Below are 21,093 nucleotides of genomic sequence, written 5' to 3'. Positions count from 1 at the left end.
TCTCTGACTTATTTCTCATAGTATGATAATCTCTAAGTCTATCACATTGCTGCAAGTGGAATTGTTTCATTCCTTTTATGGCTGTGTAGTATTCCATTGTGTGTATATGTGTGTATATATATACACACACACTACATCTTAGAACCCAGGTCTCCTGCATTGCAGGTGATTCTTTACTGTCTGAGCCACCAGAGAAGCCATCTATATCTGTATATCTATATATATATATAGAGAGAGAGAGGGGCACACTACATCTTTATCCATTCCTCTGTTGATGGACATTTAGGTTGTTTCCATGACTTGGCTATTGTAAATAGTGCTATGATGAACATTGGGGTGCATGTCATCTTTTCAGATTACAGTTTTCTCCAGATATATGCCCAGCAGTGAGATTGCTGGATCATATAGTAACCCTATTTTTAGTTGTTTAAGGAACCACCATACTGTTTTCCATAGTACCCACCAATTTACATTCCCACCAACAGTATAGAAGGTTCCCTTCCCCCACACCCTCTGCTGCATTTATTCTTTGTAGACTTTGAATGATGGCCATTCTGACCAGTGTGAGGTAGTACCTCATTGTATGTAGTTTTAATTTGCATTTCTCTAATAATTAGCAATGTTGAGCATCTTTTCATGTGCCTAAAGTACTCTTGCCTGGAAATTCCCATGGACGGAGGAGCCTGGTGGGCTGCAGTCCATGGGGTCGCTAGGAGTCGGACACGACTGAGCAACTTCATTTTCACTTTTCACTTTCATGCATTGGAGAAGGAAGTGGCAACCCACTCCAGTGTTCTTGCCTTGAGAATCCCAGGGACGGGGGAGCCTGGTGGGCTGCTGTCTATGGGGTCGCACAGAGTCAGACACGACTGAAGCAACTTAGCAGCAGCAGCAGCAGCAATGACCATCTGTATGTATTCTTTAATGTCTATTTAGGTATGCAGAAGTCTTCTATTTAGAAAGGAAGTGAAAGTGTTAGTTGCTCAGTTATGTCCGACTCTTTGTGACCCCATGGACTGTCGCCTACCAGGCTCCTCTGTCCGTGGAATTCTCCAGGCAAGAATATTGGAGTGGGTTGCAATTTCCCTCTCCACGAGATCTTCCCAAACCCAGGTGTCCCACATTGCAGGCAGATTCTTTACCATCTGAGCCAATCTTAAGTATAATTCTAAGGTACAGTGGTCAAGAGCACAGCCTCTCGGGAAAACTGGATTTAGAGCCCAGCTCAGCCAGGTGTTGTCTTCATAAACAAGTTGTTTAACCTTCCTGAGCTTAATTCTCTGACATGCAAAACAGAGATGATAATGGCCCCACAGCTGTTTAATGTAACTTCCACAGGGTGGCTGTTAGGATTAAATGAGACAGTCCATGTGCAACATGGCACACAATGAATAATAAACGTTAGCTGGTATTGTCATTAGGGTAAATGTTATTGTGAATGATTTTCAAGGTAATCCAGTAAGGTGCATACATCACGTGTTACTGTCCCCATTTTGAAAGAAGAAAACAGGCTCAGAGCATGCTCTTCCCAGTAGTCACCTCCCCCACGCCAGCCCTGAGACACATGCAGTGACACAGGCTTCCTTCTTTCTTTGCAGTCTGTGTACGGTAGACAGTACTCAAAGTCAATTGCTGTAATAAGTGTGACCTCAAAAAGAGAGTCGCGCTGGAAAGGCTAAGGCAGGTATTTTCCAGTAAGCTAGGAGCTAGGGTCAGAGACAAGCCGGTTATAGCATTTGAGGGATGGGAGGTAGTGAACATAAAACTAAATGAGTTTGGATTTATGCCCAAGCGAAGTAGCAACCAGAGATGAAAGTGTGGTTGTCAGCTCTGTGGTTTGGGCCAGCATGTGAAGGGACACCCAGGTGCTTACTGTGACCCAGCGGATCACAAGCATCAGCTAGCTTTCCCAAGGTCAGGGCTGGGGGTAGAGGCTCCGACCTCCTGGGACTGTGTACTGTTATTTTTTTAATTTTACTGAAGTATAAATGATTTACAGTGTTGCATTAATTTCTGCTCTACAACAAAGTGATTCAGTTTATACTCTTTTTCATATTCTTTTGCATTATGGTTTATCACAAGATACTGAATATCTTTTCCTGTGCTATGCAGTGCATGCTTAGTCGCTCAGTCCTGTCTGACTCTTTGTGACCCCATGGACTGCAGCCCTCCAGGCTCTTCTGTCCATGGGGATTCTCCAAGCAAGGATACTGGAGTGGGTTGCCATGCCCTCCTCCAGGGGTTCTTCCCAACCCAGGGATTTAACCCAGGTCTCCTACATTGCAGGCAGATTCTTTACCAGCTGAGCTACAAGGGAAGTCCACGAATACTGAAGTGGGTAGCCTATCCCTTCTCCAGGGGATCTTCCTGACCCAGGAATTGAACCAGGGTCTCCTGCATTGCAGGCAGATTCTTGACCAGCTGAGCTACCAGGGAAGTCCGTGCTATACAATAGGGCCTTGTTTATCCATTCTTTCTATAATAGTGTGCATCTGATAACCCCAAACTCCCCATCCTTCCCTCTCCTGTCCTCCTCCTTCTTGGCAACTACAAGTCTGTTTTCTCTGTGAGTCTGTTTCTGTTTCATAGATATATCCATTTGTGTCATATTTTAGATTCCACATATAAATATTTTTCTTTCTGGCTTCCTTCACTTAGTATGATAACCTCTAGGTCCATTCATATTGCTGCAAATGGCATTATTTCATTCTTTTAATGGCCGAGTAGTATTCCATTGTATATATGTATAGTATCTTCTTGTATGTACAGTATATTCATCTGTCAGTGGACATTTAGGTTATTTTCATGTCTTGGCTATTGTGAACAGTGCTATTATGAACACAGGGGTGCATGTATCTTTGAAATGGCAACCCACTCCAGTACTCTTGCCTGGAGAATCCCATGGAGGGAGGAGCCTGGTAGGCTACAGTCCATGGGGTCGCAAAGAGTCAGACACAACTGAGCAACTTCACACACACACACACATATTTGTCTGGATAGACTCATTGGAAAAGACTCTGATATTGGGAGGGATTGAGGGCAGGAGGAGAAGGGGATGACAGAGGATGAGATGGCTGGATGGCATCACTGACTCGATGGACGTGAGTCTGAGTGAACTCCGGGAGTTGGTGATGGACAGGGAGGCCTGGCGTGCTGTGATTCATGGGGTCGCAGAGAGTCGGGCAGGACTGAGCAACTGAACTGAACTGACTGATGCACAAGAGTGGTATTGCTGGGTCATACAGTTCTATTTGTAGTTTTCTCAGTAACTTCTGTACTGTTTTCCGTAGTGGCTATTCCAATTCACATTGCCACCAACCGCCATAGGAGGGTTCTCTTTTCTCCACACCTTCTCTAGCGTTTATTTGTAGACTTTTTAATGATAGCCATTCTGATTTGTGCGAGGTGGTTCCTCACTGTAGTTTTGATTTGCATTTCTTTTAACAATTAGCAGTGTTAAGCTTCTTTCATGTGCCTATTGGCCATCTGTGCGTTGTCTTTGAGGACCATGTCTTTTTAGGTGTTCTGCCTACTTTTTGATGGGGCTTCTTTTTTTTTTCATTATTGAGTTGTATAAGATGTTTTTATATTCTGGCAGTCAAGTCTTATGGGTGGCGTCATTTTGCAAATATTTTCTCCTGGTCTGTAGGCTGTCCGTTGTTTTGTTTATGGTTTCCTTTGCTCTGAAAAGCTTAGAAGTTTGATTAGGTCCCGTTTGTTTATCTTTGCTTTTATTTCTGTTGTTTTGAGAGGCTGATCAAGAAAACATTGATACAATTTATGTTAGGGAATGTCTTGCCCATGTTCTCTTCAAGGAGTTTTATGGTGTCGTGTCCTGTATTTTACTTCTTTAAGCCATTTTGAGTTTATTTTTGTGTATGATGTGAGAGTGTGTTCTAACTTCAGTGATTTGCATGCTGCTGTCCAACTTTCCCAACACTGCTTGCTGAAGATATTGTCTTTTCCCCGTTGTATATTCTTGATTCTTTTGCTATAGATTAACTGACTATAAGTATATGGGTTTATTTCTGGACACTATTCTGTCCATTGATCCATATGTCTGTTTTTGTGCCAATACCACACTTCTGATTACTGTAGCTTTGTAGTATCACCTGAAGACTGGGAGAATTAGGTTTCCTGCTTTGGCAATCTTGAGTCTTTTATGGTTCCATATAAATTTGAGGATTATTCTAGTTTTGTGAAAAATGTCACAGGTAATTTGATAAGGATCACTTTAAATCTGTATATTGCTTTGGATAGTATGGCCATTTTAACAATATTAAATCTTCCAGTCCAAGAGCATGGGATATCTTTCCATGTCTTTGAATAGTCTTTGATTTCCTTTATTAACATTTTGTAGTTCTCAGCATATAAGTCTTTCGCCTTCTTGGTGAGGTTTATTACTAAATATTTTTTGATGTAATGTTGAGATAGTTTATATTCCTTTTCTGATACCTCATTGTTAGTGTAAAGAAATGCAATCCATTTCTGTATGTTACTCTTAACATCCTGCTACCTTGCTGAATTTATCAGTTCTAGTAGTTTTGAGTGGAATCTTGGGTTTTCCATGTATAGTATGCATATATACTATGCATCTGTATTTAAAGGCAATTTTGCCTTTTCCCTATCAATTTGGATACCTTTTATTTCTTTTCCAATTGCTCTGGCTAGGACTTACTATCTTGAATAGAAGAGGTGAGAGTGGGTATTCTTGAAATACCCAAGAATACCCGTTCCAGATCTTAGCAGGAAGGCTTTCAACTTTTCACTATTATTATGTTGATCATGGGTTTGTCATAGTTTTTATGATGTTGAGGTATGTTCCCTCTATACCCACTTCCATAAAAGTTTTTATCATAAATGGATGCTGTTGAATTTTATCAAATGCTCTTTCTGTATCTGTTGAGATGACCGTGGGGTTTTTATCTTTTGCTGATGTGGTGTGTCACATTGATTACTTTGTGTATGTTGAACTTTCCAAGTGACCGACCCTGCAGTGAATCCAACCTGGTCATGGTACATGAACTTTGTTTTGTTGGATTTGGCTTGCTAATCATGACTGTACTGTTCATCCCCGCTTGCAGGTTGATGGTTCCTCTTCCTGCCACCTGAATGAGGTCTAGCCAGCCTTCCTTTGCATTGCATGGTATTCCAGTTATCTATTGCTGTTTATTTAGCAAAACCCAAAACTCTGTGCTATAAAACAACATCCATTTTATCATGATAAAATGAGAGTCAGGTATCTGGGCAGAGCAGAGCACTTCTGCTTCATGATATCTGGGGCCTCCACTGGGGCCATCTGTCTGGGATCTTGGGTGTAGCATCTCTTGGCACTTGAATGTCTGGTGTCACTCCTTCGCTTCATTTATCTGGAGCCTGGCCTGGGATGGCTGCAACTGCTGTTTCTCTACAAACAACCTCTTCCCCTGGCCAGCTTGGAGATACAGTGTGGTAATCTCAAGATGAGACGTTTTTCTATGTGGCTGGTTTCCCTCAGAGTGAGTGTTCCATGAGGTCCAGGTAGAAGGTGCAAGACTCTCACAATCTGTTCTCATAAGTCCCAGCATGTCACTTCTGCACATTCTGCTAGTTAGGGAAGTCAGGATAGCTAATCCAGATTCAAGGAGGTGAAAGAACAGCCTAGGCCTCTCAGTGGGAACACAGTGGCATGAGGGAAGCGGAAGAGTGATGGCTGATGGGCAGACAAGCTACCACACACGGGGAGGCTGGGAACATACCCTTTTTGAAGCATAGCTGACTCACAATATTCCAGGTGTTTATATAAAATCCAGTGGATTGGCAGAATTGATACAAAGTTAAGAGATTCAGGTTGAGTCAGAGTTACCAGCCTAGGCATCTGCTTTTATATATATTCTTTTTTCAGATTCTTTTCCATTATAGGTTATTATAAGATACTGAGTAGTTCCCTGTGCTATACAGTAGGCCTTTGTTTTTCTATTTTATATATAGTAGTGTGTATGTGTTAGTCCCAAACTCCCAAGTTGTCCCCCGACCTTCCCCTTGGGTAACCATAGGTTTTCTATGTCTGGGAGTCTGTTTTATAAATAAGTTGATTTGTATCATTTTTTAAGATTCCACATATGTGATATCATATTTATCTCTTACTACACATAATATGCTAATCTCTAGGTCTATGCATGTTAAAATGGAATTATTTCATTTTTCATGATTAATATTCCCTTATATACCACATCTTTATCCATTCATCTGTTGATGGACTTTAGGTTGCTTCCATGCCTTGTCTATTATAAATAGTGCTGCTGTGAACATTGAGGTGCATAAATCTTTTCAAATTAGTTTGAAAGAACATAGACTTTTAGGTCACAAATATCGGTTCATACCACTGCTTTGTAACTTTCTAGCTTGTGATGTCAGATTAACCTTTCTGAGCCTCAGTTTCCTCATCTACAAAATGAGGATAATGATATTCCACTGCAGATGATTGTGGTAAACTTTATTGGTTGGTTCAGTGCCTAATGTCTACAAAGTCCTCACTTAACAGTAGCAATGCTACCTATAGTAATAATTAGTTGTGTTATTACTCCAGCTTGACCTTTAGATATTCATTCATTCAGCAAACAAGCATCCCCTGCATGCCTGCAGTGTGTCAGGCACTGGCCTCCCCAGTTGTGAAGATGAAGATATGTTGTAACCAGAGACTAATTGGGGTTTTGGGTTTTTTAAGCAGCGTCCCTGGATCTACATGCCAGGCAGCATCTCTGGGGTCAGCAGGCCTGGCTCAGAGGAGGAAGGAAAGGCATGTCACCTAAGCCTCTCTGGTCCAACTGTAGTATCACTTTTGGTCCTGCATCTCCTGCTCTCACAGTAACTCTCCTCCCATCTTAAATAGTGGGGATGGTATTAAGAAGAGGTAGGAGACATGAACCCTCCTCCCCATTCAGATGTGTGTCTGCAAGTCCCATCTGCTGAGTCCTTCTAAGGCCCCAGGACTCTGTGCATGCAAAGCCCCATAAGCTGCTCTTTGCAGGCTGTCGCTGGCATCCAGGATCGAAGCCTCAAACACCGAGATGACAGAAAGCGTAGGCGAGGTAACAATGTCCAGCTCTTGACAGATCATAAAAGAACAACTCTCAAAACGAGCATTCTAAATAAGATGAAAAGCCAAGACGTCATGCAGAATGCAAGCCAAATGAGGAGAGGCCACCTGGCAGGCAACTTCATGGGCTAGTCGGGTCTCTGTGTCTTATCTCAGTGGTTTCCTACCACTGGGAACTTCTTTAAAATGAAAGGGTAGAGCTTCTAAATAGAACCTTTCAAAAAACTTTAGCCTTCTGATAATAGTCTTGTGAAAATCTCACCTGCTCAAATGGCCTTCATTTGAAGACACTGGAGCTGTAAGTAAATCTCACTTTCGGGAACTTGTTTTTAGGTTAACGATAAAGGAATTCACACTCATTAAGTACCTTTGTCCCAGCATCAAAAAGCTGCATGTTACAGAATCGCTGAGTCTGCCATCTTTCCCTCAGTCCAACTGCCCGCCTAGAGCACCAGTGCCTGCTACTGACAGATGGACAGCCACCATCCACCTCCACAGCAGCTGGAACGAGACAAGAGCCCGGACTTCGTGAGGCCCCTTTCCAGGGCACCACACGGGTGGCAACGTGAGGGCTCAGCCCTCCTCTGCTAGCATTTGTTGGTACATTGCTAATTTCCTGGTCTGACTCATCCTAGGAGGCAAATACTGGCCCATGTTCATTGAAGAAAGAGCTTGGCTGGCTGTGTGAAGCTCAGCGTCTCCAGTAAGCACACATCTGTCTTGTGGGGTGTCGCTTCTTCACCTGTGTCTCTAAAGAGAAGACATGTCCTCTGTAAGGGTTCTCATGCTCAGAAGCATTTAGATCCCCCGACAGTCCGGCATGGATCTAAACTCTGGTCAGGGTAAAAACCCACGGGTTCTTCCACAGGGTCTCTGATGGCCATCCTGCATCTCCCTCCTCCTTCATCAAGATGAAAGAGTCCCCACCAGACCCCTCAGAGTCATGGGAATTGAGCTTTTCTGTGTCCTGGATTCAGGAGGCAGGGTCACAGATACAAAATCAGCAAAGTTTTTCTGGTTTTGAGAAACCATACACAGACATCTAGGGATGTTCATCAGTGTGGAAACTTGAGAAAGACCTTGCCGGCACTCAGCTGGGGCAGTGGTTTTAAGAAAACTCACTGTAACCCATAGACATCTGACTCATTGATGTGCTATTGACCTCAGGGGCAACATCTTGTTTTCTCAGTGAGAGTTGATGGGGTGGGACAGTGCTTGAAAGAGAAGGCAGAAATGAAGTAAGAACCTGGAGAAGAGAAGCAAGACGTCATCCTAAGGGGAATGACTGAAGGTCTGAAGAAAAGAACTTCTCCCAGGCACTGCATGGCATGGCATTCGGGCAGAATCTCCTTTCTCACACTGATTTGGTGATAAAATATGGAGTGGACCCACAGGGAGGGCAGACGCCTCAAGAAATAGATGGATAATTGGCTCTGTTTGCATGCTTGCTGCTGTGACTGCGAGACACCACACCGGCATGACTAATGCCTCTCCCCTCTGCCTAAATTAGACTGTGATTGTATTTCAGAGATGTTCACTGAATCACAGATGTTGGAGGTAAAAAGACCCAAACTTCTCAGGAGCACCTCCTGGGGAGTGTGTGGGCTCAACCTCATAGGCTGAGGGACTGGTGTAACCCCTTACCTTCCAAGGCCTGGGAGCAAAACAGTCACCCAGGGCGGGCTCCTTAGGGTAGCTATACGCATGTGCGTTGCAGCAGTGACTGATGCCTCCTGTAGACCCTAACTTGGACCCAGAGTGTGCAGTTTGTCAGATTTCCCCTGACTCGCTGCCATGTCAGGTGGAGCAGCTCAAGGTCCTCGCCGGTTCACCCCCTCAGTGTCCTCTCTTTGCGTGCTCAGTGACTCTGTACTGACCTACAGGATGCTGTTGTAAACTCCTTCTCATTTCTCTTGCAGAATTTAGCCTATGAGATCATCCTAACGCTCGGACAGGCATTTGAAGTCGCCTATCAGCTTGCGCTGCAAGCCAGGAAAGGGGGGCATTCCTCCACGCTTCCAGAAAGCTTTGAAAACAAGCCCTCCAAGCCCATCCCCAAGCCTCGCGTCAGCATTCGCAAGTCGGTGGTAAGTAGACAAGACAGATGTTCTGAGAACTGAAGGGAAGGATCTATGGTGGTGTGGGTGCTGGTGAGAATCCAGGGCCTGCCCTTCCTGTCCTCCCCTCAGCCTCATCCTGGCTTGTGACTGTCATCCTCTCAGCCCAATTCCTGCAGTCTTGGGGACTGTCTACTGACCCTGGAGGCTCCCGAGAAAATCCCGCTTACCCTGTGCCCTGCAGCAGGCTAGGAGGGGGCTGGGTGCTGCTGTCCCAGGTCAGTCTCTCCTCTAGATCCAGGCTACCTGGGGACCAAGATCCCTGAGGCCGCAGCTGCCATCCCTCCAGGAGGCAGGCCTCTTCCAGGCCACTGGGCAGCAGAGAGGTTGGTAGAGGCTCACAGCGAGGGTGTCCCTGGTACGCAGCAAGTAGAAGCTGGAGGCTCAAGCTGTGCATGGAGTTGGGGTGGGAGAGGCCTAGGCACCAGGCCCTGTGTTCTCCCGCAGCAGCTGAGGCTTCCTGCAGAGCGGGACTGTTCAGAAGGTACCGCCCCTCCTCCTCGCATCTGCCTTCCTCCAGGAATTTCCTCCCCTTCCCTCCCACACGCTCTGCACACATCCTGTCCTAACAGACTTTCCTGACTTCTAAGCGGCTTCCTCTGCTAATAGCAGTACCCAGAAGCTGGAATGTTCCCAGCCAGCCTCACGTCTGGTTTCTGCTGCCGTATGGCATCCTTGGAACTCTGGGACTCCGGGCAGCAGTGCCATCCCAGAGGCATCACTCTCATACCCATATATCCTTCCATCTGTGACTCTCTTCCTCCTCCCCACTGACCCCAGGTCATGGGGAATTGTAGGGTTTTTAATGTTTGCAGAAGCACCATGCTTGGAGACCACATGAGGCTTCTTGTTCATGACTTCTCTTTGGCCTCTGCTCCTGTCTCCACTATTGGCAACTTCAACATCCATGGGGATGATCCCTCCAGCTCTGGTCCCTCTGCTCCTTGACAGCTTACATCTCAGATCTTTTCTTCCACCTCACCATTCACACCCATGCTTGTCCCTCACTGCTGACCATTGCCAGGAACTGCACGTCCTCCCACCTCAGCACCTCCCAGCCCCACTGGCTCCCAACCCTGATGCAATCCCAGAGCCCCAGACCTACAGGTTCAATTTCTCCTTTGATACTTAGCAGACAGCCTAACTTACTATGCCTAGAACAGAATTCTTGATCTCTCCACAAAGCTGTTTCTCTCTCTCCACCTCTGCCAGCTTAGTAAACAGGCTAACCAGTCACCAAGTTGCTCAGGCCATCAGTCTAGAAGGCAGCCTTGATTCCTGTTTTCCTCTCACCCCTGTGTCCAGCACACAAGCAGATTCCATCTATTTAGCCCCTAAAACATCTCTCAGCTCCATCCACTCCTCTCCATTTCTTCTGTCACTCTTCCCATCCTAGCCATCACCACCACATCTCCAAAACTACTCCAGTACATCTCCTGAAACTCCTTCCTCCACAGGGCAGCCACATCTTGGTACCACAGCCTTGACTTCCCACCAGACTCCTCCCAGGCACTCAGCCTCCCTATTCCTGGAATAGAGAAAGCTTCCACCTACCTGTGTTCCCTCCACCTGGCTTCGTTTCCCCCTCATTTCTGCACGGCTGACTCCAGCTGGTCATCCAGGCCCCAGCTACACAAAGAGACATCTCCTATTTATTGTCTGTCTTACCCCACAGGAAAAGCAGGTTAAACATCCAGGAATTTTCAGAATATTGGGGGGACTAGCTCTAGTCTGTTATATACATTCCCGTGTGGGCTGGATAAATCTGTTCCTACCTCCATCTGAGTTTTCTTTGGTCCCTGTAGACTTCTTCCAGGCGAGTATGAAGGGATGTGCACCATAAGGGCTCATAGAATATTCATTTAGGAGCCTTCACTGAAAAAGATGGAACATACAGTGAATACTGCTGCTGCTCTTTAACTGCCCCAAGATCCCGTCCCCCTCAGCAGGTGTCTGTGTTCCATTTTCCTCGGCCCTGGTAGTTTATTGTTGAGAAATATCCTGTGATTAGACATGTGAAGTTCCCCTCACAGCCTTGTGGAGGTACAGACAAATCACAAGCAGCTGAAAAGCACAAACCCCATAGCCTTCTGGCCAGCTCCCTTGTAGCTTTCCTGAGCAGAGCAGCCAGGGGCAGATGTGGAAACACCAAAGACAGATGGGGAAATCTGGTGCAGAACTGCCCCCTCCCTGATCCTCTCCCCCCACCCCACACCCTGCCGCCCGCTGCCCCGTCACCATGAGAGCTTAGAACTCAAGCTTTACTCAGGCAGGGCCTGCGTGACCTTGTAAACACAGGCACTGAAATGGTGTTGACGTTTTATAGCTCAGTTTGGTTCAAGGTCGAGGCTCAGCCTGACCTGGCCCTGCTCACCTCCTCACCCTCAGCTGTCTCCTCCCAGCTTCCCCGCAGCACCCTAACTGCAAACCCTCACTCCCCTCCACTCAGGGACTCTGCCCGTGCTGCTCCACACCCCGATCTTCACCAGGAAGTTTAACTTTCCAGCTCTCCATTTAGACGTATACCTTAATTTTTAAATAATGTCTAGTTGACAGGAATGGATTGGGTGCCTGTTGGTTACTGGGTTGCTGGAGCTTGTCAAAGTAGAGGGAAACCGTAGTAAACGGAACGAAGTCCACCTTTGTGAGCGTACATTTCACTGGCAGATGAACAAATAAACATGATGTGCATGGCATAAGGATTATAAAGAAGAGAGCAGAAGAAGAGAGCAGAAAAGCTGAGGTGCTAGTTTACATGCAGTAAACTGGTGAGGAGGTGACATTTGTGCCACACTCTGACATTAGGGTGGGAAGGACACAGGTGTCTGGAGTGTATTCAGACAGAGAGCTGATGGGCACAGAGGGCATGGGCTTGGCAGGCAGGGAGCAAGAGGGAGGTTGGTATGGCTGGAGCACAGAAAGGCAGGCAGGGCCCCCAGAGGTCACGTCAAGGACGTTGGGTTTATTCTGACTCTGAAGGAAACCAATGGAGGTTTGAGAGCTGGGTAGGACATAGCCTGGTTCACCTCCTCCAGGAAGTTCCCCTGCCTCCCAACACGGGGTCAGTGGCCTTCCTGGGTACCCAGAGAGTGCCCTCTTCCCTTTCAAATCTCACTTCTCAGTAAAGTGTTCCTATATCTGCTCCCCACCTGTGTGCCTTCAGGAGCAAGGGCCATGCTTCACTCATCGTCCCCCTCCCCAACTCCCCACCCCGACCCCGTGCCTTGAACACAGTTCCTATGCAGTAAACGTGATCAGAGGAACCAACAAATGGCTCACCCACCAGCATTCTGAAGTCTTGCCAGGGTGCAGTGCTGATTTCTAGGCAGTGTTAGGATGCATGCGTGCACTCCCGAGCAGGTACCGTATAACAGGCATTAGCCTTTCTGTTCTAAAGCAGATCGACCCATCTGAGCAAAAGACTCTGGCCAACCTGCCATGGATCGTGGAGCCAGGACAAGAGGCCAAGCGGGGGATAAATACCAAGTATGAGACCACAATTTTCTGATACTCACCTCCTTCCCATCCTCGTGGTGCCTTGCACGCCGAGCAGTCCTGGAGCAGGCTTTCCACCCAGTGCAGGAGGAAGACTGCTCTGTTTGTGTGGCCTTGTCATGGGCGAGAGGCCACTGGCCACTCCTGGGGACGTTCTTTCTGCACCGGTGACAGAAAGTGCAACCAAGACTTTCCAGCTGTAACCCCTGAGAGAAAGAGCAGAGGTTTGTGGCTGATGCTCCCAACCCCCACTCCTGGCCACCACCCGAGGTATTTCTCATGACTCTGCCCCAACCTCGCTTTGCTGTTATTTGGGGATAACACCTTGAAAAAACACAGGGGATCGCTTATACTGCCTAAAAGTGTAAAAATCTTGGGTTTATTTTCCACTGTCAGCCGTTTTCAAGGTAGAACAGAACTACCCCCAGAAAGCATCTCTAAAGTCATGATCTCACTAAGTATTGTTTCATGCAAGAGGACAGAAGTTACTCCCCTGATTGCCAGGGAATTCTGTTTCCCAGTTTCTATATTTGTGGATTTTATATGTAATCAACCATGTCAGATAAAGAAAACCTTTACATCTGTGGATTGATTCAAAAACCTAATGATTTAAAACAGAGGAATTTATTATGCACAGAAAAATGTGTCTTGTATTAAATATTTTTATTAAAAAGAATGTTTCACTAATGCATTGATAAGAAAACTAGGTTAGTCGTGAGGGATGTTTCTGGTTTCATTTCAAATAACTAAATTTCTACTGCTACCACCTAGAGGGCTGCTCAGTGTGGCAGAGTACCCAGGCCACTCCCAAGAGCAGGAGATTCAGGCAGCAGACTGGCGTCTTACCGAAAATGCTGACGCAGCCATAAGCCGGCAAAGATGTTTTTTTTTTTCTAATCTTCACAGTTTTAAAGAACATGTTAAAAAATCTAGGGCTCCTGCTGTCAAGATTTCTGTCATGGAAACCTTGTTTGAGAAAGGTGTTAATAACATTCTATTGCAAAAAACTTTTTTTCTAGGAAAAAAATAAAAAAATAAAAAAAGAGAGATTCCAAAGTAATAAAACTTTCTTGAAACAAAATAAATAAATGTTTGCTTACTCTTTGATTAAATAAAATTTACTTACATTTCTTTAAGGTATTTTAATTTTTTAATGTCTCTGTGGAGTATTTGTATGATACCATAATGTATATTTATGTAGAATCAAATTATATAAACAGTACCAATATCACTATAGAAAAAAATAACATTTTAATGTATATTGTTCTAACCAATCACATTGTGAATCATTTTGAAGTTCATTATAGCGATATTGATAAATTGTGGGATTGTCTTAATGTTTTTTTTAATTAACCAATATTATTTTAAATCTGAGATTATCAGTTATATCATCAGTTGGTGAGTTTTGAAGAAAGAAAATAATTTTATTTCAAACTGACAAATGTATATGGCTTTAGTTCAGTGTTAAAGAATTTTAATACAATATTAAATTACTTGAACTGAACAGTTCCTTGTATATATTTTGCCTATTCACTGTTGATATGTATGTAGTAAATTGAGAGTAAAATAACACTAAAATATGGTACCAAAAGGAAACTGTATAGGAGCAAAGTAAACAGTAGCTTTGCTGAAATGGAAACATATGTGTAAATATGCTTGGGCTTCCAGTTATAAATTTTGTAATTTTTGTCATTATTTATATCCTATTAAAAAAAAGCACATAAAATAAAATGGAAACTATACAGCTGCTGGTGCTTGGCATCATTCTGTGAGCACCTTCCCAGTTCTACTTCTAGGAAAGAACCAAAGGCTTAGCCTTCTCAGCATCCATAGTTAAATGAATTTTTTTCCTTGGCAAAACTGTTGAAACTGGTTCACTTCCAAGTTCAGCCAGTCTGAGAAAGATGCAGTGGCCTTTACAGTTTGAATTCTGCCATAAAGCCACCATTGTCTTTGTTTAAATAGTAAAGTGGGCTGTAACAAAGAACTGCTAAAGAGGAAGGACCACCAAACTAGATCATTTTTATGTTTGTCTACAGGCCTACACGTTCGTCTTAGGCTGCCATAACAAAATATTGGGTGGCTTAAACAAATTTCTTACAGTTCTGGAGGTGTGGGAAGTCCAAGATCGAGGTACCAGCAAGGTAGGTTTCATTCTAAGGGCTTTTTCTCTTGGGTTGGCTTGTTGGTGGCTGCTCTCTTGCTGTGTGCTCACAGGACCTCTCCTCTATGTGTGCCTGCAGAGGGTGGGGGAGCACCTCTTCTTATAAAGGCACTAATCCCACCATGAGGGCCCCACCCGCAAGGTCCTACCTTACCCTAATCTCCCAAAAGCCCATCTCTAGATACTCACTGTGGAGCATTAGTACATCAGCATATAGACTGAGGGGACACAGACTTTCCATAACAACATTTTTCCTAAAACACATGTACCAGCTCTGGGTCAAAAGATAAAAGGGCCATGTTAGAGAGACACTGGAAAAATCAATGATTCACATTCCATATCCTATAACTTTCAGATCTCCCCACTGCTGGATCCAAGTGTGTTACTCTCCAAAACACATGTCCAACCAAACTTGGGGCATTCCCAGCCTGATATGCAGAGGCCTATGGCTTTGAACCCCAAAAGGGTAAAACCATCCTGAGATGAGGCAACATTCACAGAGGTAGAAGGGCAGATTTCCTGATGGGAACTTTGGGCTGGAATTTTAGACAGTAATGCTTTACGTGAGCTAATTTGGCCCCTTTTCTAACAAGGTCAGAAATCCTTTTATTGAAAGTGAAAGTCACTAAGTCTTGTCTGACTCTTTGCAACCCCATGGACTATACAGTCTATGGAATTCTCCAGGCCAGAATTCTGGAGAGGGTAGCCATTCCCTTCTCCAGGGACTCTTCCAACCCAGGGATCGAACCCAGATCCCCACATTGCAGGTGGATTCTTTACCAGCTAAGGCACAGGGGAAGCCCAAGAATACTGGAGTGGGTAGCCTGTCCCTTCTCCAGAGGATCCTCCCGACCCAGGAATCAAACCCAAATCTTCTGCATTGCAAGTAGATTCTTTACCAGCTGAGCCATCAGGGAAGCCCAATCCTCTTATTATCTCAGAATTAAGATGCTTATTTATATCAGTTATGGTCCCAGCATGAAGAAGATGGCACCCTCCAATTGGGAGAATTTTAGGAGATTAATAAGAATACTTACAGAGGTGTTGGCTGCATATAGGGAACAGTATCCGTTGTGCTGCTACAGCCTGAGGGAAAGTGGGGACAGAGGTGGCCTGTAGAAGGGGCTGCCAGACAGGTGCTACGGGCCTCAGAAAGGGAGCCTGGGTTAAAATATATTGACCTAGGGAGAGTGGCCAAGATGGCAGTATAGAAAGACCTGAGCTCACCTCCACTCATGAGCACACCAGAATCACAACTATGAGCTCACCTCCACTCATGAGCACACCAGAATCACAACTATGAGCTCACCTCCACTCATGAGCACACCAGAATCACAACTATGAGCTCACCTCCACTCATGAGCACACCAGAATCACAACTATGAGCTCACCTCCACTCATGAGCACACCAGAATCACAACTATGAGCAGAACAACCATTGATAAAAAAGACTAGCAACTACCAGGAAAGATCTTCTATAGCTAAAGACATAAAGAAGGAACAACTAGACAGGTAACAGGGGCAGACTCACAATATAATCTAATCCCTTTACCCACTGGGTGGATGACCCACAAACTGGAGATTGATTATATTGCAGAGATTCTCCCATAGGAGTGAGTCTTGAGCCACATGTCAGGCTCCACTGCCCAGAGGTCTGGCACCAGGAAGACAAGCCCCCAGAGCATTTGAAACTGAAGGCCAACAAGGCTTAACTGCAGGAGCCCCACAGGACTAGCAGAAATAGAGACTTCACTTTTAAATGGCACACACAAAATCTCACATGCACCAGGACCCAGGGCAAGAGCAGTAATCTCACAGGAGCCTGGACCAGACCCACCTGTTGGTGAGTATCCTGGAGAGGCAGGGTGGAGGTGCAGGGGACACCTAGCTGCAGCTCACCCTGAGGACACAGACACTGGAGGCAGACATGTTGGGGAACATTCAAACAGATGAACACTGTGCTGGCAGCTGACATCTTGGCTCATTAGCACTAAGACCCAACCTCACCCAACAGCCTGTAGGTGCCAGTGCTGAGATGCCTCAGGCCAAACAACTGGCTGGAACACAGCTTCCCACCGCCATCAGTCCAGACCCTACCATGGGAGCAGATGGGCCCTGCCCAGTCCTCTAGCAGACTAACAGACACAGTCTTCAGGACCTCATACCCTACTGTTGTCAGGAAACACCATCACTCCACCACCATCACCACCAATGATCAATGATCTGAAACAAGCTCTGGGATCCCTGGGCCCTGCAGTGAGACTCTAGGAACCAGCTCTGTCTGCCAGTAATCTGGGACTAACCCAGGACCTGGCTTCATCTGCCAGTGGTGGGTAGCAGCCTTGGAGTCTTCAGGACAAAAAGAAAGAATATTAAAAGCAGCAAGAGGAAAGCAACAAATAACATACAAGGAAACTCCCATAAGGGTATAAGCCAACTTTTTGGCAGGAACTCTGCAGGCCAGAGGGAGTGGCACCGGGTATTTAAAGTGATGAAAGGGAAAAGCCTACGGCCAAGAACACTCTACCCCATCAGGCTCACATTTAGATTTGATGGAGAAATCAAAAGCTTTAGAGACAAAAGCTAAAATAATTTAACCACCACAAAACCAACTTTATGATAAATGTTGAAGGAAGGACTCCAAATGAAAAAGCCATCACTAGAAACAAGAAAATTACAGAAGGAAAATCTCACTGGTAAAGGCAAATATACAGTAACGGTAGATAATCACCCACACAAAAAACTAGTAGGGAGGTTAAGCGACAGAAGTAGTAAAATCGTCTGTATCCACAATAAGCAGTTAAGGGTACACAAGACAATTAGATGTAAAATATGATATCAAAAACAGTCAGGGAAGGAAAACAGTGAGGGAAGGAGTGTACAAACACAGGGTGTTTAAAACACAGTTGAAATTAAGAGATCAGCAACTTACAAGAATCATGTTTATTTATAGATGCTACACAAAAGCCTCATGGAAATCACAAACCAAAAAATCTATAGAAGATAAAAAGGAATTCAAACATAACACTAAAGATAGTCAAATTACCAGAGAACAAAAGAAGGAGGAAAAAGACCCATAAAAACAAATACAAAACAATTAACAAAATGGCAACAAGAACATACATACTGATAATTATTTTAAATGTAAACAGACTAAATGTGCCAGCCAAAGGACATACACTGGCTGAATGTATAAAAAAAGTAAAAGCTGTATATATGTTGCCTAGAAAAGGCTCACTTCAGGTTTAGAGACACACACAGACTGAAAGTGAGGGGATGGAAAAAGGCATTCCACTCATGGAAAAAAAATTTTCTTAAAGCTGGAGTAGCAATACTTGTATCAGATAAATGGACTTTAAATAAAGACTGTTACAAGAGACAAAGAAGAACACTGCATAATGATGAAGGGATCAATCCAAGAAGACATAACAATGACAAATACATATGCATCCTGCACCTCAATTTATAAGGTTAATCCAGGTGGCACTAGTGGTAAAGAACCTGCCTGCCAATGCAGGAGACATAAGAGATGAAGGTTGGATCCCTGGGTCAGGAAAATCCCCTGGAGAAGGAAACGGCAACCCACTCCAGAGCATTCCATGGACAGAGGAGCCTGGCAGGCTACAGTCCATAGAGTCTCAAAGAGACACAACTGAAGTGATTTAGCAAACATGAATTAACAAACATAAAAAGAAAAATCAACAGTAATATAATAATACTAGAGGACTTTAACACCCTACTTACATCAATGGACAAGATCATCCACATAGAAAATGAATAAGGAAACACTGGCCTTAAAAATACATTAGACCAAGTGGACTTAATCAGTATTTATAGAGCATTCCATTCAAAAGCAGAAGAATACACATTCTTTTCAAATGCACATGGAACATTCTCCAGGATAGACCACATGCTAGCCCACAAAATAAGCCTGAATAAATTTAAGAAAATTGAAATTATATCAAGCATCTTTTCCAACCACAGTGCCATGAGGCTAGAAATCAACTATAAGAAACAAACTGGAAAAACCACAATATGGGGAGGCTAAACAATATATTAAACAACCAATGGATCACTGAAGGAATGTATAACTGAATCACTTTGCTGTACAGAAGAAATTAACACATTGTAAATCAACTATACTTCAATTAAACAACAAAAAAAATATGCTGACTAAAGAAATCAAAGGTCACACAAACAGGCAAAGAGATAAACCATGTTCCTGGACTGGAAGAAGCAATATAGTCAAAATGACTATACTACCCTAAGGCAATCTACAGAATCAATGCAAGCCGCTTCAAGTTACCAATGGCATTTTTTACGGAAATAAAACAAAATAAATCTTAAGATTTGTATGGAGACACAAAAGACCCCAAATAGCCAAAGCATCTTGAAAAAGAAAAAAGGAGCTGGAGGAATCACGCTCCCTGGCTTCTGACTATACCACAAAGCCATAGTCCCCAAAACAGTATGGTATTGACACAAAAATAGACAGATCAATGGAGCAGGCTAGAAAGACCAGAAATAAACCCATGAACCTATGGTCAATTAACTTATGACAAAAAAGACTATACAATGGAGGAAAGATAATCTCTTCAATAAATGGTGCTGGGAAAACTGGACAGCCACATGTAAAAAAATGAAATTATAACATTCTCTAACACCTTACACAAAAACAAAATGGATTAAAAACCTAAATGTGAAACTGGACAGTACAAAATTCTTAGAGGAAAAAACATAGGCTGAACACTGACATAAATTGCAGCAGTTATCTTTTTCAATCTGTCTCCCAGAGTAATGGAAATTAAAAAAATAAAATAAACATATGGGACCTAGTTCAGCTCAAAAGCTTTCACACAGCAAGTTCAGTTCAGCTCGGTCGCTCAGTCATGTACAACTCTTCACGACCCCATGAATTGCAGCACGCCAGGCTTCCCTGTCCATCACCAACTCCCTGAGCTTATTCAAACTCATGTCCATTGAGTCAGTGATGCCATCCAACCATCACATCCTCTATCATCCTCTTCTCTTCCTGCACCTTCAATCATTCCCACCATCAGGGTCTTTTCAAATGAGTCAATTCTTCGCATCAGGTGGCCAAAGTATTGGAGTTTCAGCTTCAGGATCAGTCCTTCCGATGAACACTCAGGACTGACCTCATTGAGGACGGACTGGTTGGATCTCCTTGAAGTCCAAGCGACTCTCAAGAGTATTCTCCAACATCACAGTTCAAAAGCATAAATTCTTCAGTGTTCAGCTTTCTTTATAGTCCAACTCTCACATCCATACATAACCACTGGAAAAACCAAAGCTTTGACAAGATGGACCTTTGTTGGCAAAGTAATGTTTCTGCATTTTAATACGCCATCTAGGTTGGTCATAACTTTTCTTCCAAGGAGCAAGCATCTTTTACTTTCATGGCTGCAGTCACCATCTGATGTGATTTTGGAGCCCCAAAAAATGAAGTCTCTCACCATTTATTTCCATTGTTTCCCCCGTCTATTTGGCATGAAGTGATGGGACCAGATGCCATGATCTTCGTTTTCTGAATGCTGAGTTTTAAGCCAACTTTTTCACTCTCCTCTTTCACTTTCATCAAGAGGCTCTTTAGTTCTTCTTCCCTTTCTCCGTAAGGGTGGTGTCATCTGCATATCTGAGGTTATTGATATTTGTCCCAGCAATCTTGATTCCAGCTGTGCTGCTTCCAGCCCAGTGTTTCTCATGATGTACTCTGCATAGAAGCTAAATAAGCAGGGTGACAATATACAGCCTTGACGTACCCCTTTCCTGATTTAGAACCAGTCTGTTGTTCCATGTCCAGTTCCAGCTGTTGCTTCTTGACCTGCATACAGATCTCTCAGGAGGCAGGTCAGGTGGTCTGGTATTCCCATCTCTTGAAGAATTTTCCAGTTTGTTGTGATCCACACAGTCAAAGGTTTTGGCATAGTCAATAAAGCAGATGTTTTTCTGGAACTCTCTCATTTTTCCATGATCCAGTGGATGTTGGCAATTTGATCTCTGGTTCCTCTGCCTTTTCTAAATCCAGCTTGAACATATGGAAGTTCATGGTTCACATACTGTTAAAGCCTGGCTTGGAGGATTTTGAACATTACTTTGCCAGCATGTGAGATTGATGCAATTGTGCAGTAGTTTAAACGTTCTTTGGCATTGCCTTTCTTTGGGATTGGAATGAAAACTGACCTTTTCCAGTCCTGTGACCACTGCTGAGTTTTCCAAAT

General features: G+C 44.1%; 1 protein-coding gene across 1 annotated transcript in view; it reads left to right on the top strand.

Annotated features, from left to right (window-relative positions):
- ANKS1B (ankyrin repeat and sterile alpha motif domain containing 1B) overlaps positions 1 to 12,703 on the top strand; it is a 1,150,548-nt gene extending 1,137,845 nt beyond the window's left edge. Inside the window, exons 26-27 of the mRNA XM_052640785.1 lie at positions 8,998 to 9,165; positions 12,596 to 12,703. Coding sequence (XP_052496745.1) covers positions 8,998 to 9,165; positions 12,596 to 12,703 — 276 coding nt within the window. The remainder of the gene's footprint in view (positions 1 to 8,997; positions 9,166 to 12,595) is intronic.
- The last annotated feature ends 8,390 nt before the right edge of the window (positions 12,704 to 21,093 follow it).

The sequence above is a fragment of the Budorcas taxicolor genome, chromosome 5 (genome assembly GCF_023091745.1).
Source record: "Budorcas taxicolor isolate Tak-1 chromosome 5, Takin1.1, whole genome shotgun sequence".
Taxonomy (NCBI): Eukaryota; Metazoa; Chordata; class Mammalia; order Artiodactyla; family Bovidae; genus Budorcas; species Budorcas taxicolor.
Note: the sequence above shows the minus strand (reverse complement) of the source record. Positions and strands in the feature narration are given on the sequence as shown.